The sequence below is a fragment of the Brachypodium distachyon genome, chromosome 2 (genome assembly GCF_000005505.3).
Source record: "Brachypodium distachyon strain Bd21 chromosome 2, Brachypodium_distachyon_v3.0, whole genome shotgun sequence".
Taxonomy (NCBI): domain Eukaryota; kingdom Viridiplantae; phylum Streptophyta; class Magnoliopsida; order Poales; family Poaceae; genus Brachypodium; species Brachypodium distachyon.
Genome location: NC_016132.3, coordinates 7,730,446 through 7,756,701, shown reverse-complemented (window position 1 = coordinate 7,756,701; position 26,256 = coordinate 7,730,446). Strand labels below are relative to the sequence as shown.

At 48.4% G+C, this 26,256-nt stretch overlaps 2 protein-coding genes across 17 annotated transcripts; one reads left to right on the top strand and one right to left on the bottom strand.

The window, feature by feature from the left end:
- Nucleotides 1–863: 863 nt before the first annotated feature.
- Nucleotides 864–12,737, bottom strand: LOC100843144 (pentatricopeptide repeat-containing protein At5g56310). 15 transcript variants are annotated; one of them, XM_024459474.1, is made up of 5 exons: nt 10,582–12,737; nt 6,597–6,665; nt 2,223–3,395; nt 1,653–1,804; nt 864–1,495 (listed from the first exon to the last, which is right to left on the bottom strand). In XM_024459474.1, exon 1 carries the CDS (start codon nt 12,327–12,329, stop codon nt 10,827–10,829), a length of 1,503 nt encoding a protein of 500 aa, XP_024315242.1. In that variant the 5' UTR covers nt 12,330–12,737; the 3' UTR covers nt 864–1,495; nt 1,653–1,804; nt 2,223–3,395; nt 6,597–6,665; nt 10,582–10,826. The 15 variants fall into 15 exon arrangements, with proteins under 15 accessions (XP_024315242.1, XP_024315236.1, XP_024315241.1 ...); XM_024459468.1 differs by lacking the exon at nt 1,653–1,804 and having other exon boundaries at nt 2,223–3,073; nt 3,180–3,395; XM_024459473.1 differs by lacking the exon at nt 1,653–1,804 and having other exon boundaries at nt 2,223–2,436; nt 3,180–3,395.
- Nucleotides 2,872–10,203, top strand: LOC100824487 (kinesin-like protein KIN-14B). Of its 2 annotated transcripts, none has more exons than XM_024459465.1 (13): nt 2,872–3,014; nt 3,201–3,305; nt 3,574–3,837; nt 3,916–3,999; nt 4,107–4,271; nt 4,354–4,460; nt 4,591–4,769; nt 6,249–6,410; nt 6,631–6,846; nt 6,950–6,987; nt 7,089–7,216; nt 7,560–8,637; nt 9,853–10,203. In XM_024459465.1, exons 2-13 carry the CDS (start codon nt 3,236–3,238, stop codon nt 9,966–9,968), a joined length of 2,607 nt encoding a protein of 868 aa, XP_024315233.1. In that variant the 5' UTR covers nt 2,872–3,014; nt 3,201–3,235; the 3' UTR covers nt 9,969–10,203. The 2 variants fall into 2 exon arrangements, with proteins under 2 accessions (XP_024315233.1, XP_014753496.1); XM_014898010.2 differs by having other exon boundaries at nt 3,553–3,837.
- Nucleotides 12,738–26,256: the final 13,519 nt, after the last annotated feature.

The window sequence follows — 26,256 nt, the reverse complement described above, 5'->3', positions numbered from 1 at the left end:
TGTTACCTATGTCTTGACGTGTTGTGCTCAGTCGGTTGGTGCAAATATGAGTTAATGGAACTTACTCATCTGCATTGTGTAGGAGATAAGCAATGTTTGCTTGTTAGCGCATACATAATGATAATTCCGATGATGATATGCTTGTTAGGATTTACCTTGCCTCTACTGGTTGTATGACCGATGTCATCTTCTTTTTCCTCTTTTGAGCTGACACGTGGCATATATACATTTCCACGTACTGTGTCATACCCGTTGTTGCATCTCAAGTGGTATGAGGCTAATATTATACTTATGTCATAGCGTTCTCGTTATATAACAAAGTTTCAAATATGTGTGCCCAATATGAAAAAAAAATAGTTTGCTGTTTGTAAGCTTCCTGATAAATTTGTAGACATAAACTGATTCTATGACAGTTGAGTTTGTAGTAAGGCTGGTGAGCTATATATCAATTTTGATGCCTCAAAAAAATATAATCTATTTCGATGTTCATCAAATGGACTGAAATGTGACTTAAAGTTAAGGAAAAACAACAACCTTATAAATAGGATATCCTAATGTAGATATGTAGTCATTGATTTGCATGCATAGATGGATGATCATGCATATTTGCAAATTCAAGCTAACCTTGGCCTACCACCTCAACTCTTTAGTAGTCTGGATTCTGAGGACACAGGTACACATATATGAACCAAAAATCATTTCTTTAGTTTTAAAATTCTAAAAAGCATGCAAGTAATACGTGGCTGGAAACTTAGCTTTGTTTGTAAAAACATATGGTCCTTTTAGAGTTGTGTGAAACAAGTTGTCACGGTACCAGTTAAGTAACTTGTAGCAGATTTTTACAGAATATTTCTGCCCATATATTACTTAAAAACACCTTTTTGCTGACTTTTTAGAATTTCGGTTCATAACCAGGACCATTCTAGAATTTTTCAGTTCTTTAGCATCCACCTCAATTGGTGGAATACTTCATTCCAAAGAGCTTACGATTACTATAAATACAAACCAAAGTTCGGTAACAAGTACTGAACATAAAATCTGTCAACAACATGCTTACATGCATGTCTTTAGGCTGTAATGCAAGAACCTCTCACATCAAGTGCTTGCAAGTCACTTTAATTTTCCTTCAAGCTCATTCCATTGCTCTCTTTGTGTTGTCTGTCAATTTTTGGTAACTTCCTCCATCTCTGATGTGGCCGTCAACATGTTCATGTCTTTTCCCTTCCTTTTTCTATTTTAAAGAAAGAAATGAAGGAATAAAAAAGTGGCCATGTCTTTACTCACCTGAGGGCTCAAACGTGCTTGCCAGCGAGAGACAAGGGAGCCAGGAAGACGCTGGGCCATACACAGGGAAGTAGACAAGTACTGTACTCATGATTCCTATGGCCCATGGCTCCAATTCATCTTATCGCCCCAGATCTATAAAAGAGATCCTCTGTTCAGTTTCTGTGCCCATGAATGGCCGACTTTGATTAGGCACATCAGACCTGGCAATCTGCACGTATATAAAAACAATTTAGATGAAACAAATGTAGGCATTTTCATAGCTGAGGGAAACTTTCAGAGTACTAGTGCCCTTAATTTGGCATCCTAACATCTGTAGTCGATTCTGAACATTCATTTCCCTTTTTTTGTTGGACAGCAGAGCGTACTTGAGGATGCAATTCCTTAGTAATTAAGGATGAAGCCAAGCCAAATCTCTCGAAATGAGTGATGGGCCCTTGATTTATTAGTCACAGTTGGTCACGGCATCACCGGACACCCTTGTCCCGGTGAAACTTCCCTGTTGAGAGTTGAGACCCACCTATCAACACAATCATGTATCTCATTGCTTAATTGCCTCACTGGATTGTCTAGAAAATAATAGAACCTATAATTGCCTCAGTGGAAGAGAATTATTTTTTTCTCAGCAGATACCTAGTTGCACCAGCAAAACATATTGTAAGACAATCTTAGCTGCTTCAATTCTGTTCTACCATCCATGAAAGGCACCATGGCACCAGTAATGTACATGCCGTTTCTCTATTTCTACGTATAAGACTACTAGATTATTTAATCACACAATTAACCTTTAAAAAGTTGTTTAAGCACAACAATATAAGAAAAGACTAGCTCACCACTGAGGCTGTCTAGCTAGGGTCTAGGAAAACCCAATGACCAATGTTCAGTTATACCTGGCAAGACGGAAGGGAATAAAAAGTTTACATGTATGATGAATGTACCTGGTCATGTACTGAGACTGGGAGCATCTCGTGAGTGAACCAGTACCAGGACGATTTGTTCCTGCTGACTTGATCGGGAATAGCGCTGCTGCTTGGACAGTAGTACGAACCCAATGAAAAATACCATGGCACCTCTTGTTTTGAGCGATGAACACAAGATTGATCAGTGCCCAACATTTTCCCACCTGTTGCCTCTCTCAGGCTTGATGCCTCTCTGAAAAGTTCAGCATGGCACATGGTAGGTGAGCTTTTCGATGACAGCAAAACAGGACTGATTTTCACTTGCTAAACTAAACACACATCCACCCATACGCCAGAGAACACAATTTATAATGGGCTCTGTCATACTTAATCGCCATCACTCTCTCTCTCTCTCTCTCTCTCTCCACGAGAAAGACACTGAAAACATATACACACAGAGGGGGCAACTGGACTGCTTAGAGTTCTGACTGGATTTCCCCTCCCTTGACCAAAGGATCCCAGGTATGGCGCATATGATTTGATTTGTCAGTTTTTTCGCTATGTATTGATCACATAGTTGAAGTAGCAATCTCAACGGAGTATTCCGATTGATCTTTAGCTGCAGGAGCTGTTTATGGAGGTAGCAGCCATGGCGGATTATACTGTCAAGATTCAAAATGCTGAAATCAACAGGAGGTGCTTGCAATGCTGATGTAGAGAATTCCTCTCACTGGTTGTGGTTGGGCACTGTCATCTTTGATAGTGACAAGGTGATGGATATAGAGCACAGAAACTGTCGTGAAGGTGAAAAGAGCTAGTTGAGGAATTGAGGTATTGCAAAGTTTCTTCTCTTCCAATGCTTTAAAACCTTATCTGACACTTGAATTACTCTGCAAGAAAAAGCGATGCATTCTTTCCTTTGCCTTGCTTCATGATGATCTCTGTTTTATCTAACCTAGGAAATGTAGTAGTTGTAGGCCTTGAAGTAGAACTCACCTTTTCCCTGAAATGTGACAGAGACCTGGGAACTCCAAGAAGGATTTAAGCAATGTATGGGTTCTCCAGAGGCAACTCCCTTTGCTCGTGCACACCTTAGGCGTTTGATTCAGTATGGAAGTGCAGGTACGAACTACCAATATCTTTTCATCTTCTACAGATTTGGTATTTTGAAATTTCTTAGCATATTTCCCTTTATATCCTTCTCGAGTCTAACTGCAACAGAACACTTGGTCAGAAAAGGATTAGAAAATCATACAAGAGGTCTTGGATGTCAACTATGTGTGGTAGACTAAGCGTGCTGAAACAGTCTAATTTGGATTATATCTGACTTTAACATAACGTCACTCTCTTTTTTTCTGTATAATTCTAGAATCTCATTCCAAAATGGCAGGCGGAATCACCAATAAAGAAGGAAATAAGAGCAGCGTGATAATCATGGATGAGCCATCAGGGAAAACCATGAAGAGTCTGCCGGATACATTGTCATCCCTCAAGGGTTTCAACAAGTACCTCACACCCAGCTGGATTGAATCAGTATCTAACATCATCAAGGAATTGACGCCAACCAAACCACAGAAAGCAACGGAAGAGAAGGCTCAAAATAAATTTGAGCATGATGAGACAGAATCAGACACTAAGGTTGCAAAGATTCAAGGTATGTACTTATAATTCTTGACCTCAAAACCTCTAAGCATGTCTGAAAATATTTTCTTTCTTTTTATCATATATGCAGATGAAATGGATTCACTTAATGCTCATCTAAAGCAGATAACAGTGCAGAAGAGAGAGACACTAAATAACTATTTGGATTTGAAAGGTAGAACTTTGTCAATGAGACAAATTTAACTGCTTTTAGTTTGCAACACTTCAAGGTAAAATAATGGGTGCACTTATCAGTTAATTATCGTGCCTTTTATTCCCCAGGAAGTATAAGGGTGTTCTGTCGTATAAGGCCTTTCAGCCATGAAGAAAGTTACAGTTACAGAACCATGTTCACCTTGGACGAGAGTAATGTTTTCTTAAAAGTTGCTGAAACCAAGAGAAAGCAATACAAGTTCGATAAGGTTTTCGACCCATGCTCGACACAAGGTATTGAATCCGATTGTTTCAATAGGAGCTACTCTTTCCAATCATTTGAATAAAATTGACTTATGATAGCATACTTCTCCAGGTGATGTATTTTCTGAAGTCGAACCAGTGATAAAATCTGCTATAGATGGTTACAACGTCTGTATATTTGCCTATGGCCAGACAGGTAGTGGAAAAACTTATACAATGGTAAGATTTACTCCATCCAGACCTTTTATGCCCTCCTTTCTCCACACAAAAGAATAGAAGAAAAGTTCAAACACTATCAAAAGATAGAAAGGCAGATGTTTTACTCGCAATCTATTACCATATGAATCAGGAAGGAAAGCCTACAGATTTGGGTGTCATACCACGTGGGATTCAAGTACTATTCGATCGAGCTTCGGAGAGCAAGAACAGGTTTTTGTTCACTTTCAGTATGCTCGAGATATATATGGGGAACCTTCGAGATTTGTTAGTTCCAGGAAACAAAACCAATGGGTTTCCGAATGCGCCCAGGTAATTGGCTAACTTGATGGAACTTTCTTGCAAGACCAGTAATGAGGTTTCTTTTACCGTATGTTTTATTATTAGAATACAAAGAGAAACAAACTATAACATATCTAAGATATGTTAGTTCTACTTTCCCACTTATAACAAACATAAGAAATGGGAATTGGGGTCAGTTCCTGAATCCTGACTGATGTAGAGCAACAGCAATGAATAACTAACAAGTGTCAGTTCAGTGTTCATTGTCAAATTATGTTGAATCAATTTCCAATGATATTGAATCCATACTATAAAAATGTACTGCAGCTATGGTTGAATATTTTAAGAGGTGTGTTGGAAGTCATTAAAATTCAGTCGGGTGAACTTTCTGGGTATGCTGCAGAATTCTTTCCAATCTAACGGCATGAGAGCTTGCTCGGTTGACTCGTCAATATTTTCCAATTTTTGGTTAGCACGTGCCTGCACTGATATAAAGCTGTCAGGGTATGTGAATCTGCTGCTATAATTTCCACATCAAACCAAAATACATGTACAGGTTCCTGGCTTCAGGTTGTAGAAGTAACTTTATGAACTTATATGAAGACTACCTAAATGAACATGCGCGCTACGGATTTTTTGTTGCATAAGTCGCTTAATTGCACTTTTATCCTTATGTTCCTAAATTATGTGCTGGATAACAAAAGATATACATCAATGCAATTATTTGTAGTCAAAAGATTAAGATAAATTCCCTGCAAAAAAAAAAGATTGCGATACATATATCTACCGTACTGAATGGGTGTAATTATGTTCATTTTCTAGCATTATAAGGAAGTCTTAGTGGAATGAACGGATGACCAACAACTCAGATCTTTATAAGAAGTAAAGATATTCTCATGTTCCTAAATTATGCGTTGGATAACAATTATCTAAAGATATGCATCAATCCAATCAGTTGTAGTCAAAAGATCATGACATATATCTATCATATTGAATGGGTGTAATTATGTTCATTTTTTTAGCATTATAAGGAATAGTCTTAGTGGAGTGAACGGACGACCACCAACTCTAAGAAGTAAAGATATACCTCATGTCATTATGAAATTATTTAGATCATTGATTTTATTTAGTATCACTATTGTCCAATTTAAAGTTCTGAAAAAAATTCACAAGAGTGACATACTGTGCCATCCCTATACTACTACATATGTGCAACACAGGTTACATAATCGGTCATGATTTCTTGTACATGTAAACACCATTAATGCATAGACAACAAGGAAATATGTGAATGATGTAACTTTGAAATTTAATGCCTTTAAGGATCTGACTGAAAGAGAATCATTTCCTACGAAAGAGAATCTTACATCATCTGCTTGAGATATGAGTTGTTTGAGTTGTTCCTGTAATTTTGATAGTGTGGGTTAACTAGCTTTTATGTTATATATCTGTGCACCCTTACCATCGTTTGTTTATGTAAATCAGTATTTAATGCATCTCTGGATACAGCCTCTCAATTAAAACAGATCCTGATGGTGGCATTGAGATTGAAAACCTAGTGGCAATTACTGTGAATAATTTTCAAGAAGTGAAAAGATTATATGGCATGGGGACCCGTCTTAGATCAACAGCGTCCACGATGGCTAATTCCACATCAAGCAGATCTCACTGGTAACATATTTATTAAATTGAGAAAGTATATCTTATTTTTGTAGCAATTGAGAAGATATTAACCATGGTTGCACCTGACTGAAAGAGGCCCTGAATCAAAAGTTGATAACAAATGCTTATTAAAGCTACTGCTTGAATAAAAAATGACTGCTTTTAGAAACAGAACAAGATGGAGGGATAGCTAACATGTACTCTTTTTTTCTATTCATTTATGCGACAGTTTGATTCGCATATCATTGACCTCCTTCAATGCACCTGAGAGAAAACAAGCAAAAAACAAATTATGGATGATTGATCTAGGTGGAAGTGAAAGACTTGTAAAGACAAAAGCAACTGGGAAAAGGCTCAAGGAAGGCAAAGCCATTAATTTGTCACTGTCAGCCCTAGGGGATGTGATTGATGCATTACAAACTAAAAAAGCTCATGTACCTTACAGGTAAGTGAAATTCCTCATGCTCATGCTCCGCAGTTGGCACAAAAGTTTGCCATTTCATCAGTAAAGTTCAAGACAACGGTAACCTTTCACTTTTTTCTTGCAGGAATAGTAAGCTTACACAAGTCCTGAGAGACTCTCTAGGTAAACAGAGACTCGCTAAGTGTTTCAAAGGCAGTTTATTGCTTTCTAGTTTTACAAACCCAGATTTCGTGTAGCTCATCATACTGTATTCATGTTCACAGGATGCGAGTCAAAAACATTGATGCTTGTCCATATCAGACCAGATGAGAACGATTTTTGTGAGACAATCTGTACCTTGGGTTTTGCAACAAGAGTGAGAAGCATTCGCCTAGAAAGTGAAGAATCGCCAGTAAGCTTTTGCAACTACGACTAACATGAGTATATTTTTGAGAGAAAAAAACTGAATATATTCATCACTGCTATTTGTCAAACATTAAAGTAGTTCAATTAATGAAAACTAATACCAAGACATTTGAATTGATAAAAAGACAACTCCTGATAATAATAAGAGGCTATTAAATCTGCCAAGACTAATGAATGTCCCAGAAATTGTTCGAGGGAAATGAATGTCCCAGAAACCAGAAATTGCCATGATAAGCTACCTAACTGTTTTATATGTTGGCTTCTATTTTTATGTACTACATAACACTCTTTTCTACAGAAAAAGGAACTAATATATTGTTCTCAATCAGGAGGTAAAAGCAAGGAAGGAACATTTGCTAATGGAGTTAGAACAGAAGGTCAGTGATTTGGAACAAGAATGTGAAGATATTACAAGAAAAGTTAAGAAGCTTGAGGAGACAATGGAGCATCTGAAAGGGCCCCAGCCATCTTTTAGCACAAATTTAATCATTTCACATCCATCCACTGAACAACTGAAGATTGACATATTAAAGAATGTACGAAGTTTGAAGAATCGTGGAGAAGTTTCTTCTGGGCTGCCAAGGTTCATGAAGCCAACTGCTGCTAGCCAGCAAAGGATAGGCTTAAATAACAGCATTCCCAGCATTAACAGGATGAAACCACCAGTGCCACCAAAGAGAAGGCCTTCCTCAGTTTATGCTGAATCTGTAAGGCTTCCACTAAATGCTAACACTTGGCAGTCAGAATGCAGCTCTGAATGCAGTCTCTCCATGACAAGTGACATGAATTGGACACCGAGCATACTAGATGGAACTGAATGCAGCCAAGAAGCATCAGAGTACGAGATAAAACAGGTGATTTTCTCAGAACACGAGAAACCATCACAGGGTCTTTCCTTCAAAGAATGCCAACTTACAGAATCAGGAAATATGAAGAACAAAACTGAAGACAGAGGGATTATAGACATTGATAAATGGATCCACCAACAAATACTTGAAAACACTGGCACATGTCAAAATAAAATGGTTCTAACTGTTCCCAAAGTAACTGAAGAGGAAACTCCCAGTATTCCTTCACCAATTAAGATGGAAAAGACTGAAGGTTGTAAACAGGTACATGATGAAGAAAGCGACATGACACTTCGTTACCCACCACACAATTTAAAGGATATCAGGCACACTGCTAATCATTTAGCTGCAGTAGAATTATGCAGTCCTCCATCAAAAGAATTTTGCAGCAAAGACGAATCAAAGAAACATAAAAGTGGAACTCTTGCAAATCATGGGAGGTCCAGAAGATCGCTTCAAGAAGAGCTGAATGAGTGCATGCTAAAGCCAGAAAAGGAATCAAAAGCTGATCCAAGTACAAATCCTGGAATCAGGTTCCAAGAAGAGGAACACAACATAGGTAATGCAATCTAACATTGGGGAATGTGCTTCCAGGATAATGTATTTGCCAACATCCTGTCAATTTTGTTTTTGCCAACAGAAGGTCATCGTTATACATCTAGCGCCATCTGGATTTTCTAATGTTATTTCATATAAATTTGAAATCAAAGTAGGAGAATGGCTTGGCATATAAAAAATACTTTACAATATACATATGCACAAGTAGATTATTTTAGAGAAAAAAAGGGGAAAAGATCAAGTTCCAATCATGTGATGCTTAATGTCATATTTGTATAACATAAATAAATTGTGCTGCATCCACATCTAGTCAAGTCTTGCAAACACCTGCCAATGATTTAACCTGAATCATATATACTCCCTCCATCTCATATTAAGTGTCTCAAATTTGTCCAAATATGGATGTATCTATACATAAAAAAAATGTCTAGATACATGTAATATTTCGACACTTAATATGGGACGGAGGGAGTAGTATAGAGATGTTGTCTCCATCCTATCCACAATCCATATTTTGCTATTTTAAGGCACATTGAGAAAAGATCATAGCAGAATGGTACTTATAGAAATTTTAGTGGAAACCGAATACTTTTAAGCATAGCTGAGGCAATACAAATCGAAAGAATGTACAGGTGGCAGATCATTTTGAAGACAACAAGCATGCACATGCAAAGAAACGTGAAAAAACTGGTTTATCATGTGTGTTTTACTGATTACTCCAATTGCTGCTAGAGAGTAAGTTGTAGAACATATAGCATAGTCCTGGTCTTCATTGTTGAAAACTGAAGAGCTACTAAGTATAAGCTATAGAGTTCCATCCCAGAGTGAGTCTAGAATAGGCACTCTGAAACTTCAAGTTATGGTTGATAATATAGACTTACACACGATGCTAACATGAGTCTTTATGTAGCTAAGGATATTGTTTAAGCTGTTTCTATGAAGGATAGTGAATTGGCAAAATCATTTATTAATAGGATAACAGTTTATATAGCAATTAATGAAAATTATGGAATATACCTGGTCTTACACTACAAAAATGTAGTCTAAATCTTTACCTTGTTATCATTTTTAACATAAAACGAACTGCACAATAGCCTAAAAAATAGCACCATTTGTTCGTTTCAGTGGTCTTGACTTGCACTTCTATCATTGTATATATAGTCCCTAATCCCTATTGCAGAGGCTCTATGTTTACTGATTGTGTTCTTGTGTACAGGAAAGTTGACAAAGTTCTTTCAAGCTCTCCGAACAGCATGGGTCGGTGTTCTTCTAGGATTAGGCACTGTCAGCCTTGGATTAGAGCACGACTTCTTTCAGAGCTTGATGCTCTAAAGTAACTGTAATTTGTCATTTTTAAGAGGTAGTACTCAGTTTTAAGAGAGCACTACTTCAGGAAATGTATTGCCGGTTTGACATAGAGTAGTAGGTGAATTGCTGATCTGGTGCTGCGTTGCTGCAACAGTTGGTTTGATTACAGCTGGATTCTCGTAGGACCAAAATGGAACTTGTAAGGAAGTGTAATAAATTAATAACGAACGAACGATTGTATGAGAAATTCGACATAGCATACTGAAAAGTATCTGATACAGTATATAAAGAAGAACCCGCACAGTACCAACTCAGAGAAAGTAACTTTTAAGTTTCTAAAGCATTTTCGCTGATTCATTTAGATGTGATAGTAGTGCACGCAATAAGGACTCCTTGAGAACAGCAACTTCAATGACTATACTATACATTTTTTATTAAAGCTGAAAATGTGCATCAGTGCATCCGAGGATGCACAGGCCGGGAGGCTTTGCGTTCCCTTTTAGAAAAATGAAGGTAAAGCTAAAAACGGTGTGGTCCATTTGTTCAATATATGTTGCAAAAGATGAAGCCTGTGGAAACAACTGAACAGTCAATATCAAATAAGAGGCTCGTTGTAGTTGGTAGATGGTTCTCGTACCTGTAAATAAAGCTGCGCGCTTGCTCACTTTAGATCCAAAGAACAAAATCTCTCACGGAACAACTAGTCCATCAAGGATGAGCTATCTGACTTTCGACCCTCTGTACACAACCACTGCTTATTCTCTTACATTCCTTGGATGGAATTCACTCTAGGTGTGACCGTGTGAGCTCGTTAACCATGCTGCCAATTTCACTGAACTTTAGCTTGGCACACCTGGCCTATGATGTGAATAGTGCTCTTACTTAATGATCTTGCCCTTCTTCAATATCATGCAATGCTTCAGGGAGCAAAGCAACAAAACTAATGGATTTCATGTCAGTGGTGATCTCACATAGTACTTTACATATCTTGTGTAAGCAAGGATGTGATCCATCTCTCGAAGTGAACTCATGAACCATGCCATCGACTTCAATAGAACTTGCCCCCGGTACATTTCTTAGGCCCCTGTCTTTCATTTGCTTTCGAAGTTTGCTCACATCATCCCACCTCTCCTGTTCTGCATAAATATTAGATAGAAGAATATAGTTCCCACTGTTGTGAGGCTCAAGCTCAATCAAATGCAACAAAGCTTGTTTTCCAAGCTCAGCATCACCATGTGTCCGAGCAGCAGCAAGAAGAGCTCCCCATATTGCCGCATTTGCCTTGAAAGGCATGTCCTGAACCAAGTCTTGAGCTTCCATCAAATAACCAGCACGGCCAAGTAGATCAACCATGCATCCATAGTGTTCAACTCGTTGCTTAATCCTGTACTGAGAAACCATTATTTTGAAATACCAGCGACCCAAATCAGTCAATCCAACATGGCTACATGCTGACAGGATTGCAAGAAAGGTGACGTCATTTGGTGCCACATTCTCCATCTCCATCCGGCGAAACATTTCAATAGCTTCCAAACCAAGGCCATGCAACGCAAACCCAGCGATCACCGTCGTCCAAGTCACAACGCTCTTCTGATCCATACCCTCAAACACCTCCACTGCCTTCCTAACACACCCCAATTTAACATACATGTCAATGATTGCATTCATCAGTGGTATCTGCCAGCATAACCCCCGCCTCACCACGAACCTGTGCACCCATTCCCCCAAATCAACCGCGCCAAGATCCCCACAAGCTGACAACACCGACAGCAACGCCACCCCATCCGGCTCGATCCCTTCCTCCACCTGCATCCTCCGGAAGACCTCGACTGCCTCCACTGGCTGTTTCATCTGCGCATATGCCCCAATCACAGTCGTCCACGACACCACATTCCTTGCCGGCATAACATCGAACAGCTCGCGCGCGCAAGCCAAGTTCCCAGACTTCACATACCCCGAGATCATGACATTCCAGCAAAAGATGTCCTTGTCGGTCGTCTGATCGAACACGCTGCGAGCGGAGGCGACGCGGCCGCAGGAGAAGTACGTCTGGATGAGGCTGGCCGATACGTGCGCGTCGGAGGCAAGCCCGGCACGGACGATGACGGAGTGGAGCTGCGGGCCGAGGGTGCCGCGCAGGTGGGGGATTTTGGCGGCGGCGTTGAGGGATAAGGAAGGGTGGATGCGGCGGAGGAGCGCGAGGGCGTGGGGGCGGAGCGGGAGGCGGAGCGAGGCGAGGAGGAGCGCGGAGAGGAGGCGCGCGTTGCGGTGCCCGCCCCGGGGGAGGAGGTAGGCGTGGGTCTGCAGGAGGTGCCGCGGGGAGTCGAGGCGGGTGAGAAAGGAGAAGGCGTGGTGGAGCGCCTGCGGCAGAGGCGGCGGCGGCATGCAGGGAGCTTGCGCAGCGGCGGTGACCGGTGATTGTCCGACGGTTGGAGGACTTGCTGGATTCGTGGCGCGGGCTACTTCTGTGTTTGAACAAGCTTGGGTCGCCCTCGAAAAAAAAAACAAGCAAGATTGGGTCGCGGTTGGGGAGTAGTTCCTTCCACGGATCCACACACCGTATTTAATTGCATGCCCACTCTATTTTCTTAATCCTCTACCACGGATGAGCGATTGGCCAGGCGCAAGACCTGCAGGTGCAGCCTGCTGCGGCCGTGCACGCGCTCAGGCACGAGGCCGCCGCCGGTGTGGCGCCGTCGGCCCGTCGACGACCTTCTACTCTGCCGCCGCGGCTGAGCATCTCCACCCTCGGCCCCGGCCTCAAGTTCTGCTCCCCGACGGCGCTCGACATCTACGGCATCAAGACGCCACCTCTGTCTTCTTCTTCGTCCGGCACCCACCGCCTGACCAAGATGCGCCCATGACTAATTTGCACTAATTTGTAGCTGTAATTTTGCACTGATTTCGTACCGATGGCAACTTTAATTATTTGCAGATGATGTTCCACTAACTTTCATTACCATGGATCATGTTGTACTCAATTTGATGTGCTTTCGTGTAAATTTAACATATGCATTATTGTCTAATTTTAAATAAACAATGAATAGTTGATGTAATTACAACCGGCGAGGTACTTGGTACTGGCATGATGTACTAGTTTTAGTTATCATAAGTCGTGATGTACTAATTTTGATGTGTTTTCGTGTACATCTAACATCTACCGCATGTCTAAATTTTAGATAACAATCATTGATTTTTATTATCATACACGACAATGAATCTCGTAGAATTTTTACTAAATAAATTTGTTTATTTAGCATTGTTTGGTGTACATGCACCTGACGCAGTGTAATATGTACCCACGAGTAAAATTAATACAAAAGAAACAAGTGTCTCTCAAAATTTCATCTACAAAAGAAACAAAATATACGAGAGAGAAAAGTGAGAAATAAAATAGGTCTGTGGTGTGATAACACAAAGAGGAGAAAGAGCCGCAAAGGAAAAGAAAAGGTTATCACGTGATCACAACCAAAAAGGTCTGTGCCTGACACGAGTAGTAATATCTTTTCTCTTGATCATCTCTCTAATATAAGACACATGAAACTTGTTGTAGTAAAATAAAACTTTTATATGTGCCGGGCCGTAAATCCTACGTGGTGACGACCAAGTCAACATTCCGCAAGCACGAGTCAAAGACACCTACGTGGCGCGGTCAATTCTACGTGGCAGAGGAAGACTAGTCAACGAGTCAAGCCTCTCATGCCATGGTCAAGTGGGCAAATGAGCTAGAGTGGGGGGGCAAGAAAAGTGAGAGGAGGGAGCCCTTGGACCATGGTGGACCATGGACCAAGCCCTACTTTTCTCACATGGTGCACACAAAAGTTATGGACCAAAGTAACTACTTTTACCCTTTTGTCCCCACTTTTCTCTCTCCCTCAAGGGTAGCCATGGTCATTTGTCATGGACCCTTAGGCTATAAATACCCCCCATGAGGCCATGTATCATTCACTCTCAAACTTGAATAAACTCAAGGGGAGAGGGCTAGAGTCTCTTGCAAAGAGCTCTAGTTTCGAGATCCGGGAAGACGCGTTCGGTCCGGACTCGAAGGAGAATGGGTTTGTGTTAGAGTTCCGAGGGTATCCTAACCTCGATACTTGGAAAGACACGTTCGGTCCAAGTACGAGGCCGCCCCGACGAACCTCTCGCCAAAAGGTGTCTTGGGAAGATCCGCTCGACCCAAGCCATCGGTTAACAACCCCCTCGAAGCCTTTCCTAACATAGGATTAAGTCGCACCCACAGGGTCGACCGAACCTATTCAAAAAATATCGACGTGTCCACTTGTCCAAGTGTACGGCGACCTTCCCTATAAGGCCGGCGTACATGCCTACATTTATACCCGCACTTGTGCCATCGAGCATTGGCACCCCTTACTCTAATTGTTGTCGAGAACAACAACAGTGGCGCTGACCATGGGGAACCCTCGCCGCAATTGAAGATCTAATGGCCCCCACGAAGCCTACTTCATCGGGTCCCCAACTTGCCGCGAAGTCTACACGGTTGCAAACGAAGAAAGCAAGTGCCTCGGGGGCTCCCGAGGAAGAAGAAAACATCACCATTCCGGACGCTGCTACAAGCATGGTCGCTGCGACGGAAGTCGCGGTCGCCCCTCCGCTACCGGCCGTCCCGGAAGGAATCGAGGTGCTCGAAACTGTCGTAGGCGGTCCCTCGACACTTACCAATGTAGTGGCAAGGATCGGCGAGCTGCCTACGGTTACCGCCCCCGTAGGGGACACGGAACTCGGCATGCCTCGCTCGATGGGCTTCGCGCCACCTTCTGTACAACCAGTGGTAACCCTGCCCTCGGAACCTACAAGAGGAAACCATGTGGCATCGGGAGGATCCGCGCCAGAAAACCAAGGAGTCCCGGCCTACGACCCCTCCAACACAGGATTACCTCCACTGGCGCTCGCCGCGATCGCCCAAGGAGCTCCTTGGTATCATCCTTATTGGGGGCTTCCGCCGCAAGGTGCTCTCCAAATCGCACACCCTCAACATCAACCTCGCTTTGCGAATGCCCCGCAAGCGCCCCTTGCTCCCCCCCACCGGGGTCGAACAAGGCGCCCACCAGGTACCACCTCAAGCTGCGCCTCGCGAGGAACGATACCCTAGCGTGCATGGAAACGAGCAAGTGGCGGAATCCGGAACCCGTGCCGACAGCGAAAGGAATTCCCGTCGATGCTCCGACCCTCCAAGAAAACGTCGAGATCATTCTCCAAGCGACCCCTCTAGCGACGAGAGACGAGGGAGGACCTCGCCATCGAAGGAACCAAAAGAATCGGCCGACTTGCAACCCGCTCACTCGGGAGATCCAAGACGCGCCTTTTCCGCCAAGGTTCAAGCCGCCCATGATACGGCCGTATGACGGGGAGTCAAATCCTCTTCAATTCCTGGATGTCTACTCCACCGCCATACGGGCCGTCGGGGAGGTCCCGTCGAGATGTGCAACCTATTTCCGCTCGCGCTCATCGGAATGGCGCAAACTTGGTTTTACAACCTGCGGAGGAACTCCGTGCATTCATGGAAACGTCTCCAAGAGGTCTTCATCGCCAACTTTCAAGGAAACTTTAAGGAGCCCGTGCAGGCTCACGAGCTATACGCCGTGAAACAAAAGCCAAGGGAATCCCTCCGAAACTTCTTCCATCGCTTTGCAAAGGTGCGAAACCAAATCGCCAACCCGCCATTGACCACTGTGATCGACGCATGCATGCAAGGTCTTCTCCAAGGAGAAGTGAATCGGGCCCTAAGTCGTAACCCACCGAGGACGACCGAAGAGCTTTATCGAATCTTGCAAGAATACGCCCGGGGCGAAGACGGGGACATCGCCAAGAAGGACGCGCCACGCGCCGCTCTCGAAGGAACTCACTCGTCCGACAAACCTCCTGCACCCGCTTCGTCTTCCAAGAAGAAGAAGAGGTGGGGGAAAAAGGGCGCCGGTGACCAAGCCCGGAAAATCTTCGCCGTCGAAGGGTAAGCATCACTTCAAAAGACTTGGCAAGCCAAGAAGCCACCTCGTCCGACCGAGGGAGTGGCTGGAAGGTGCCTCATCCACAACTCGGCAAGCCATAGCACCGAAGAGTGCAACACGCTCATCGTAGCCCGCAAAGAGTTCCAGGCGCGAATGCAGGCCTGGCGCAAGGATGAGAAGACAGCCGAGGCTCCACGCCCCGCCAACGTCCTCGTCGCTGACCCAGCACCAAAGGAAGACAACCTCCCGTTCCAGGAACCAGCACATCACGTAGGAGTGATACTCGGGGGCTCCGCAACGGGACGAGAATCAAAGCGACAACGCAAGGAGTACGCTCGCGAAGTCAATGTCGTGGGAACCTTCACCCCGACACCACCACCTAAGTGGGCGAGCGTGCCAATATCCTTCACCGAAGAAGACGCTAAGGGGATACGCTTCCCACATGACGACGCCCTCTTTGTGACGGCGATCGTCGCCAATTGTGAGCTCAAGAAGATTCTTGAGGATGGCGGAAGCTCCGCCGACATCCTATATCTGAGCACATTAAAAAAGCTGATGGAGCCACGGGGGGGATACAAGAACGGCTCGCTTTAGCCATCCCTTTATCTCCTCACAGGTTTCGTACCAGGAAAGTCCATTTAGCCGCTCGGACAAATTGAGCTCCTCACGACCTTCGGAAACGCCGCAAATCATCGAACCGAGCTCGTACGCTTCGACGTGGTGGATATGGAGGCCTCCTTCAACGCCATCCTCGGGAGGACGATGCTAAACCGTCTTTGTGCCGCCATCCACCACAATTTCTTGTGCATGAAGATCCTAGGGCCGAAGGGCGTGATAACGGTCCGCGGCGAGCAATCTTCCGACAGGAAGACACTTTACCGCCACGAGACCAAGTGCGCCGAAAAGGGAGAATCATCCAAGAGTATTAACTTGCTTTCGAGCACGGGAGCATCCGAAACCAATTCTCAGGAGCGCTACATCCCCAAGCCTCTCCCCGAGGGAGAACTCAAGGAAGTACGCATCTCCCAAGATGACGCCATGCGCACGGTGAAGATTGGAGCCGACCTCCCGAGTAAACTCGAGGACGAACTTGTCGGCCTGCTCCGGAAGAATTCCGACCTTTTCGCTTGGTCACCTTCCGACATGGGAGGAGTCCCGCGTGACGTCATGGAACATCGCCTCGCCGTGAGACCCGGCAAAGCTCCCGTGAAGCAGAAGCTTCGAAAACTCTCCACCGAGCGAAGCGAAGTCATCAAACAAGAAATCGCTAAACTCTCCGACGTCGGGCTTATCCGAGAAGTTTGGCATCCCGAGTGGCTAGCCAATCCTGTCTTGGTGAAAAAGGCCAACGGCAAGTGGCGAATGTGTGTCGACTTCACCGACCTGAACAAGGCATGCCCCAAGGACGACTACCCGCTCCCTCGGATCGACCAACTGGTCGACTCCACGGCGGGATGCGAGAGGTTGAGCTTCTTGGACGCCTATTCGGGATACCACCAAGTCCACATGGCCAAGGAAGACGAGGAAAAGACCAGCTTCATCACTCCTGTCGGCACCTTCTACTATCGCAGAATGCCCTTTGGATTGAGGAACGCCAGCGCGACCTTCCAACGCCTCGTCAGCCTCATCCTCAAAGAACAATTGGGGAGAAACGCCGAAGTATACGTGGATGACGCCGTCATCAAAAGTCAAATTGCAGGAACTCATCCCAAGGACCTGCAGGAAACCTTCGACAATCTCCGCAAGTATGGCATAAAGCTCAATCCGGAGAAGTGCGCATTCGGAGTTCAAGGAGGAAAACTCCTGGGCTTCCTCGTCTCTCAACGAGGGATCGAGGCTAACCCGGAGAAAATCTGGGCCATCATGGAAATGGAGCCTCCTCGCTCCGTCAAAGATGTGCAGCGCCTAGCGGGAAGAATGGCGGCCTTGGGACGATTCGTCGCCCGATCAACCAAGAAGGGTCTTCCTTTTTTCAAAGCCTTGAGAAGCCTCGACAACTTTGAGTGGACCGACGAAGCTCAAAGGGCCTTCGAAGAACTCAAGACCTATTTGTCGACCCCTCCGCTTCTCACGGGCCCAAAGCAGGGGGAGCCCTTGCTCCTGTACCTTGCCGCAACCCCGGTCGCCGTGAACGCCGCACTCGTGAAGTAGGAAGACGGGTCACAACGCCCGGTATATTACGTGAGCGAAGCCTTGGAGGAGCAAAGTGTCGATACACCTAGATCGAGAAGATCGCTGACGCCCTCCTCATGGCCTCTCGAAAACTCCGTCATTACTTCATGGGCCACACCATCATGGTGCCAACCACCTTCCCACTCAAGGAAGTCTTCGGCAATAAGGAAGCCACCGAAAGAATCACCAAATGGGCAACGGAATTGGCCCCTTTCTCGCTAGAACTCATGGCGAGAACGGCCATAAAATCCCAAGTCATGGCTGACTTTGTGGCCGAGTGGCATGCTCCACTAGCCCCGCCCGAAGAAGTCGCGTCCAAAACCGAGCCCCTCGAACCACATTGGATAATGAGGTTCGATGGCTCCAAGCGCCTCGACGGCGCCGGGGCCGGAGTCATACTCATCAGCCCTGAAGGAAAAATCTTGGAGTACGCCGCCCACCTGGACTTCAACGCCACCAACAATATGGCGGAGTACGAGGCGCTACTTCTCGGGCTTTGACTGGCCAAGGCCATGGGGGTCCGACGCCTTCTCATCCAAGGAGAGTCCCAACTGGTGATAAACCAAATGGACAAGTCATATCAATGTCTTGTTGAGAGGATGAAGAAATATATCGAAGAAGTTCGCAAGATGGAACGGTACTTCCTGGGCATGGAGGCGAGACGCATTCCACGAGGAGAAAATCACCTGGCCGACAGGTTAGCCCGAACGGCCGGTTCCAAAGAACCGCTGCCACCCGGCGCATTCTTCGAAGTGATTCGCACCCCATCCATAAAGGAAGAAGCCGACACCCTTGACGAAGCTTCAAAGACCAGCATGGTCATCAACGCTCCACCCTCTTGGATGACATTGATTATCCGCGCCTTGAAAGGCGAGGTGGACGAAGAAGCAGAAGGCCCAAGCGCCAAAACTCTACTCGCGAAAGCCAAGATGTACGTCCTCCTCGACGGCATCCTGTACAAGAAAGGGGCGGCCGCATTGCTTAAGTGCATAACTCCTGACTGGGGGGCCGAGCTCCTCCTGGAAATCCATTCGGGAATATGCGGCCACCATCTCGCGCCAAGAGCCACCGCGGCAAAAACCTTACAACAGGGATTCTATTGGCCCACCATGGTGCAAGATGCAATCACCATATTGCGGAAATGCGAAGCTTGCCAGAAAATGGCTAAGTCAATCCATGCGCCCGTGACTTCCCTGAAGAATATCCCGATAACATGGCCATTTGCACGCCGGGGAATGGACCTTCTTAGGCCTTTCCCCGCGTGCAACAGGGGCTGCAAGTACCTCGTGGTGACGATTGATTACCTTTCCAAATGGATAGAAGCAGCGCCGCTCGGCAAAATCACGTCACAAGCCACTCAAATTTTTTTTGGGAGAATATCATATGCCGATATGGCGTCCCGCGAGAGCTAACCGTGGACAATGGCAAACAGCTCAACTATGCGGAATTCATCAAATTCTGCGAATGTCTTGAGATCAAACTGCACTTCGCATCCGTTGTTTACCCAAAGAGCAACGGCGCTTGCGAAAGGGCAAATGGACTAATTCTCCAAGGACTCCGCCGAAGGGTAGAGAACACGGTTAGCAAAGCAAGGGGAGCATGGGGAGATGAACTCGCTAGCGTGGTTTGGGGCATACGCACCTCCGTAAGCCGTTCCACGGGCCGAACATCATTCTCCTTGGTGTATGGAGCCGAAGCAGTTCTTCCCGCCGAGGTCGAGTTCCGCTCACCTCGGGTCGAAAGGCTCCAAGAAGCCACTCCAATGGCCTTCATCGAAAATGAAGAGCACCACAAAACGGCCATCGATCTTGTGGAAGAAGCTCGTGACAAAGCCCTCATGAGTCACGCCGTCTACGAGCAAAGCACTGCACGCTTTTATAACACAAGAGTGCGGGAACGAGCCTTCTCCCAAGGAGATCTCGTGCTGAAAAAGAATATCGACCCAAAGCTCTAACGCAAACTCGACCCTAAATGGGAAGGACCATACCGCATCACCGTGGTATTGGGAAATGGTGCATACCACCTCGAGAACATGAAAGGGCAAGATCTTGTCCATGCCTGGAACAGTGACAAGCTCCGGCGTTTCTACGCCTAAGGAGAACCTTCAAGGGCAATCCTTGCCGCTCCCAAAGCAGACCATCAGCGCCCAACCGGCCTCTTCCCTACGAAACTTCGAGGGATCATAAGCGCCAATGAGGCCACGTCTACATAAGGCTTGTAAGTGCCCATCGGGCTATACCTTAAGACAAGAAAGTAAGGATCAATAAAAACAAGTCCTTGAGGAAAAAATTAAGAGTGACACGAGACACTCACACGACTCATCGTCGTAGAAGAGCCGCTGCCCCTGTGCCGCTCGCCGAGGAATGCGAAAAGGCCTCCTTGGCCTAAGCGTCCTCTAAAAATGTCCATGGACATAGGTCGCTACTAGCGACTTGTTCCTTGGTGGATCCTAGCATGCCTCGAGGCCATCCGCCAAGTAGAACCAAGTCCCCCGAGGGCCGGAAGCTCCTTAAAACGCATTTAAGGAGAACCGTAAATAAGCGAGTTATGCATGAGCCTACTTACCTCGGAGAACCATGCTACCCGTATGCGAGACGTCACGCACGGGCCTGCATGATAGTAACCGGGCTAAGGCTCCATAATAATCGCGGGAAAGCATAGCTTCCTGAAGTCCGAAGAAGGAAAATTCCGCATGAAATTCCCCAAACGGCAGGTCGAAGTGTCCAGATCACTACTGGCATATCGATAGCGACCCTCACAAGGGTACTAGGACCCGTGGCTCGTAACCATGGCCTAAGGCGCCGAAGCCAAGTCATATCCCAACGGCGACAGCAATTGATGGCACAAAAGTGCAATCACAATGAACGATCGTGAGTTGTATAAACTAAGGAAATATAGTACTTCGCAAGAAGGAAATATAGTACTCCAAAAAACACATGTCGAGCCAAGTTAATATTTCCGATAATGTCGACTACATGGTGAAACATGAGAAATACATGCCAAGCTAGGTTAACATTTCCGATAATTTTGACTACATAGTAAAGCATGAAACACAACAAAAAAGCTGCCTTACGACCTCTACGACTAAGAGCCTAAGCATGCTAGACATGAGGCTAAGTCAAGTGGGGATATGCAACATCGCATAAGTAAGCAGCTGAGGTACATCACCACCTCCAAGGGCGACGAGGCTCACGCCTCACCGTCACCCTCCTAAAGAGCGGGCTCAAGGTAACGCACGAAGCGTCGAGCCTGAGCGCGAAGAGGAGCACCCTGGTCCACCAGAAACTTCTTCGCCCCGTGAGACATCTCACCCTCAAGCCCACTCATCCCGGCACCGCCGTCAAGGACTGCCGCCACCGTCGACGAAACAAGTCGGGCACCCGTACTCAGGAGGCACTACTTCACGGTAGGCTCAATGAGCTCCACCTGGGAAGTAAGCACCCCGCTCGCTTCATCCACCGTGCGACACGGAGGAAGATCCGGCTGGGGAACACTCCTCAGGCAAGTCATCGTCTCCCGAATCTCGGTGGCCTGGGCAAGCAAAAGCGAAACCACCTTGGGGCGACGATCCGGTGGAGGACGGGCACGAGGAGCAAGCATCGGGCCGTCACCCGCTGCCGCTAACTCCACCTTGTGGGAAGCTGCCTCCGCGCGGGTGTGCTCCCTATCAAGGTTGGCCACCACCAAGTCCTCCTCAGCTCGACGGGTCCTCGTGATCTCGTCCTTCTGGCACTCCTCAGCGAGTCGAGCCCTGGTCGCCGCGAGCTCCGCTGAAACACGGGAGAGCTCAGCCTCCACGGCCTCGCGCCGCACCCTCTTCGAAGCCAACTCACTCAAGACAAGGGTAGACTTGGACATCTCCACGTCCAAGGCAGCGGAAAGCGCCCCCACCTGAGTCTTCAGGGCAGGAAGGGCACCCACGGCCTCGACCAAGCCTCTTACCTGCAAAGAAGAGGAAGTTAGCATAAAGCTAACCCAAAGGGCAAAGGGAGCTACGTCACGGTTGCTCACCAGCTCCAGTGTCACGAAAGGGTCTCTCGCTCCGTCCTCGGACGCCGGAAGCCTGAGTCGGGGGCTCGCCCTCACGAGCCCCGGGCTCCGCGGCCCTCGCACCTAAAAACAAGCCAAGAAGATCACATCAAAATCATTCTTAAAAAGAATGACGTGAACAAAAGAAAATGGCACTCACCCGAGGTAGGAGCATCCTCCTCAGGGCGCTCGCGACCAATGGAGAACACCTGGACGCCCGCACCGCTAGCTCCGGTCGACAACTCCACCAACGAGTCGCTCTGAAGCCGAAGCCTCGTCTCACGAGTGAAAGCCTCAACCTCGTGACTCGAAGGAGGAAGAACTTGCTCGAGTCCAATCTTCCCCTTCATGTGCAGGTCCAAGGTCACCCTCATGGGGGACCTCGACTCGCCCACGACAGGATCCGCCGGGGCGTAGTCCAGAGAAGGAGAAGGAGTCGGGGGAGCTTTCCTCTTGCATCCACTCGACGGGCGAGGTACCTTGGGGACCGGCGCGACAGGCACCGCCAGGCCCAGCACCGCCGCTCCCGCCTTCGCCTTCCCACAGGAATCCCGCAGCTTGGACCCCACCGCCAACATCGACGGCGTAGCCAAGCGGGAGTAGCGATCGCCCACTCGAAGAAGGCGACCAAACTTCGGATCCTGTCGCACAGGCACCATCTTCCCGAAGCACCTCGCGATGATGTTGTGACATCCCCCCTCGCTGATATTCGCCTCGTAGTCACGGTGCTCTGGCCCGCCGTATGGACCTATCAACTGCGTGGCCCACAACGCCGCCCTCTCCTCAGAAAATGTCGCTGAAAAAGACAAGCCCAAAGTTGTTAAGTACCTTCACAAGGAAAAAAAATCAAGGCGCGAAGGGGAGAGGAGCGCCACTCACGTGCGGCGACGAGCTGTGGAGGACAGAAAGATCGAGGGATCCCAATCTCGGACCTCGGACGACTCCTCATCATGAAGCGTCCCGCCATCACCACCTTCTCCATGAGGTCACGAAAGCTCCTCTCGGTAGACACTTCCTTGATCGTGGCCACCTTCCAGAGGTCGGCCGACCGAGGATCTCCGGGGTGGGACACCTCCCTGAGACCTCCGGCCCTAGAGTGCCGGGGGAGATCACCCGTGTGCCGAAGACGGGTCTTCGAAACCCAAAGAAGAAACCACTGGGACTCCCACTTGACGAACAACTTCTCCGCGCTCTTCCCCGGCATGAGCAGGAAGTCGTCCCCAAAACCGGAACGAAGCCTCAGGTTCACCGAACCAAAGGCGCTCAAGGCGAAGCCGTCCGGGGTGAGCAACTCCCTCACCTCCACGGTGAAGTAGAACAGCAGAAGCTTCATCGAAGGCTCCTCATGAAGCGCTGTCTCACACAGCCACCTGAAAACGTTCAACCTCACGATCGCCGACGGGTGAAGCTGGGCCAGCTCGATGCCGTACGTCTCCAAAAACTTCAGCAGGAAGGGGTGAACGGGCACGCACAGGCCGGCGTGAAACCAGGCCGAGAATGCCACGATGCAACCCGGACGCCGTCGCTGGTCAAGCCTCACCTCCTCGCCATCGGGCAGGATACCATCCCCTTTTGGGAAGTACCCCGCCTCCTCCAGCTGGGCAAGGTCCTCGGGGCTCATCGACGAAGGAAGAAGGTGGTCATGCACCCAACCTCCCCGTCCACCGGCGCTGTCGGAACCAAGGCAGGGCCACCGCGAGGACGGAAGGAGACTTTCTTCTTCTGTGACAGTCGGTTCGCCACAAGCTGCGCCGCCAGAGATCCCCTCGCTGGCTCGCCCACTGGACGATCGACGTCGAGTCCCGCCATCTCACCTGCGGAAAGACCCGCCGAGAATTAGCAAAGTGCGGGATACCTCAAAAGAATCAACAAAAAAGAAAGGAAGGAGCAACAGGGGTGCCGCGACCTTCGCCCGCAAGATGCTCGGCAAAATGCCCGCGCTCTGCCGCCGATACCCGTGCGCGCACCTAGCCGCGCGCACCTAAGCATTGTCGTGCCGCGCCCGCGCTCTGCCGCGTGTGCCAGCGCTCGACCGCCTGTGCCCGCGCTCTGCCGCCGGTACCCGCGCACGCACCTAGCCGCGCGCACCTACGCCTCGTCATGCCGCGCCCGTGCTCTGCCGCGAATGCCCGTGCCCGCGCTCGCGCTTGGCCGCCTCGCCCGTGCCCGCGCTCTGCCGCCGCGCCCGCACCCATGCCCTGCAGCGTGCCCGCACCCGCGCCCGTGCCCTGCCGCATGCGCGCGCCCTCGCTTGGCCGCCGCGCCCGCGCCCATGCCTTGCAACGTGCCCCCGCCCGCGCCCGCGCTCGGCCGCCGCGCCCCCGCCCGTGCTCTGCAGCATGTCCATGCCCGCGCTCGGTCGCCGCGCCTGCGCCGGTGCTCTGCAGCATGGCCGCGCCCGCGCTGGGCCCCCGCACTCACGCTTGGCCGCCGCGCCCACGCCCGTGCCCTGCAGCGTGCCCGCACCCGACCCCGACGCCCCCGAAGCGCTCGACGGAATGCTCGCAAGGATTGCCAACTCAAGAAACGTCGAGGACGAGGTCCGCAAGCCTCCCCCTACCTTCGCATGAGCAGGATGGGCGGAGACGAAGGCGAGGATCGCCCGGAAGGACTTGCAAGCACAATCGGCAGCGCGCCCCACGCGGCTGTGGGCAAGCTCCGCGCCCCCAAGACGACTCAACGATGGAGAGCTTCCATGGCTTGCTCCTAACGAACAACGCGACCTCCGTCATCACCAAGGAGTAGCTAATGCCCCTGTGGAGCTCCCTACTACACCAACCTCACGAAGAAACGTCGGGTGCCGCCGAACTCGTCTTCGATGCCGGACGAATCAAACGAGCATGGTGTGAGTTTGTCCAGCGAATGGGGTCTCCATTTTATAGGCCGCCGGAGCTCCTAGGCGTCTAGGCCGGGCCAATGGTGCGGCGACACCTCGCCGTCCTTCATCCCCAAGGAACAAGACAGAGAAGAGGAGAAATGGGGAGAGGAAGGCTTTTCCTTCTCCCTAAAGCGAGCCGGCGTGGCCAAAAGGAGGTACCCCGCTCGCAGGCCCCCGCGTCCTCACCGAACCGGCGTCACGCCGGTGACAGGCGCCCCCCCTGCAAAGCGCTCGGAAAGGAGGCCCCCGGTCCCCTCCCGTACGAAGGAGGAAGATGAACCGGGGCCGTCCGATCTAGGGCTAACCTCCTTTCGTGGCCGCCGGATCTTCTTTACTTAAACCGAACTGGTACCGGGCTCCAACTGGGCCGCAGCCCAGTAATGGCCCAGGAAGTCGGTCGGAATAAAAAAAAAGGGGGGGGGCAGCGCGCCCAGGGACGGCCAAGGTGCCGGCCCGGCGTGATCCCGCGCCCCCGAAGACGGCCCAGCAGGCCCGCGAGGCCGGCTGAGTTCGGAAATCTTGCAGAAAAGTCCAAGTTTTTGGAGGAATTGCAAATAAGACCCTGAAAATTTCGGGGAGGCCCGTACGGCCCCTGATTTTTGCAAAAAAGCCCTCCGGGACACCGGATTTCTCGTAGAGAGGCCCCTAGGGTCCCGATTTTGATAAAATTACCCCCCGAAGCTCGATTTCTCACAGAGAACGTCATCATGGGCATGGAATCTCCCCACAACGCCTCCAAGACTTCCATTTTTTGCAGGAAAAACACCAAGTACCTCCGTTTCTCACAAGGGAACCCATCGGGATATCCTCCAAGGGACACCGTCACGAACCCAAGAGCGACGAAAAAGATCAAAGATCTCGCACCGGAGGTTGACCCAAAGGCATTCTCAATGCCTCCAGCTCAAGGGGGCTACTGTTGTAGTAAAATAAAACCCTTATATGGGCCGGGCCGTAAATCCTACGTGGCGACGACCAAGTCAACATTCCGCAAGCACGAGTCAAAGACACCTACGTGGCGCGGTCAATCCTACGTGGCAGAGGAAGACTAGTCAACGAGTCAAGCCTCTCATGCCATGGTCAAGGGGTCAAATGAGCTAGAGTGGGGGGCAAGAAAAGTGAGAGGAGGGAGCCCTTGGACCATGGACCAAGCCCTACTTTTCTCACATGGTGCACACAAAAGCTATGGACCAAAGTAGCTACTTTTACCTTTTTGCCCCCACTTTTCTCTCTCCCTCAAGGGTAGCCATGGTCATTTGTCATGGACCCC

Coding starts and splice junctions, on each gene's coding strand:
- LOC100824487 (XM_014898010.2), top strand. CDS start 3,236: ATGGGTTCTCCAGAGGCAACTCCCTTTGCTCGTGCACACCTTAGGCGT. Junction 4,272..4,353: donor CGACCCATGCTCGACACAAG/GTATTGAATCCG, acceptor ATACTTCTCCAG/GTGATGTATTTTCTGAAGTC. Junction 4,770..6,248: donor GGGTTTCCGAATGCGCCCAG/GTAATTGGCTAA, acceptor CTCTGGATACAG/CCTCTCAATTAAAACAGATC.
- LOC100843144 (XM_024459474.1), bottom strand. CDS start 12,329: ATGCCGCCGCCGCCTCTGCCGCAGGCGCTCCACCACGCCTTCTCCTTT.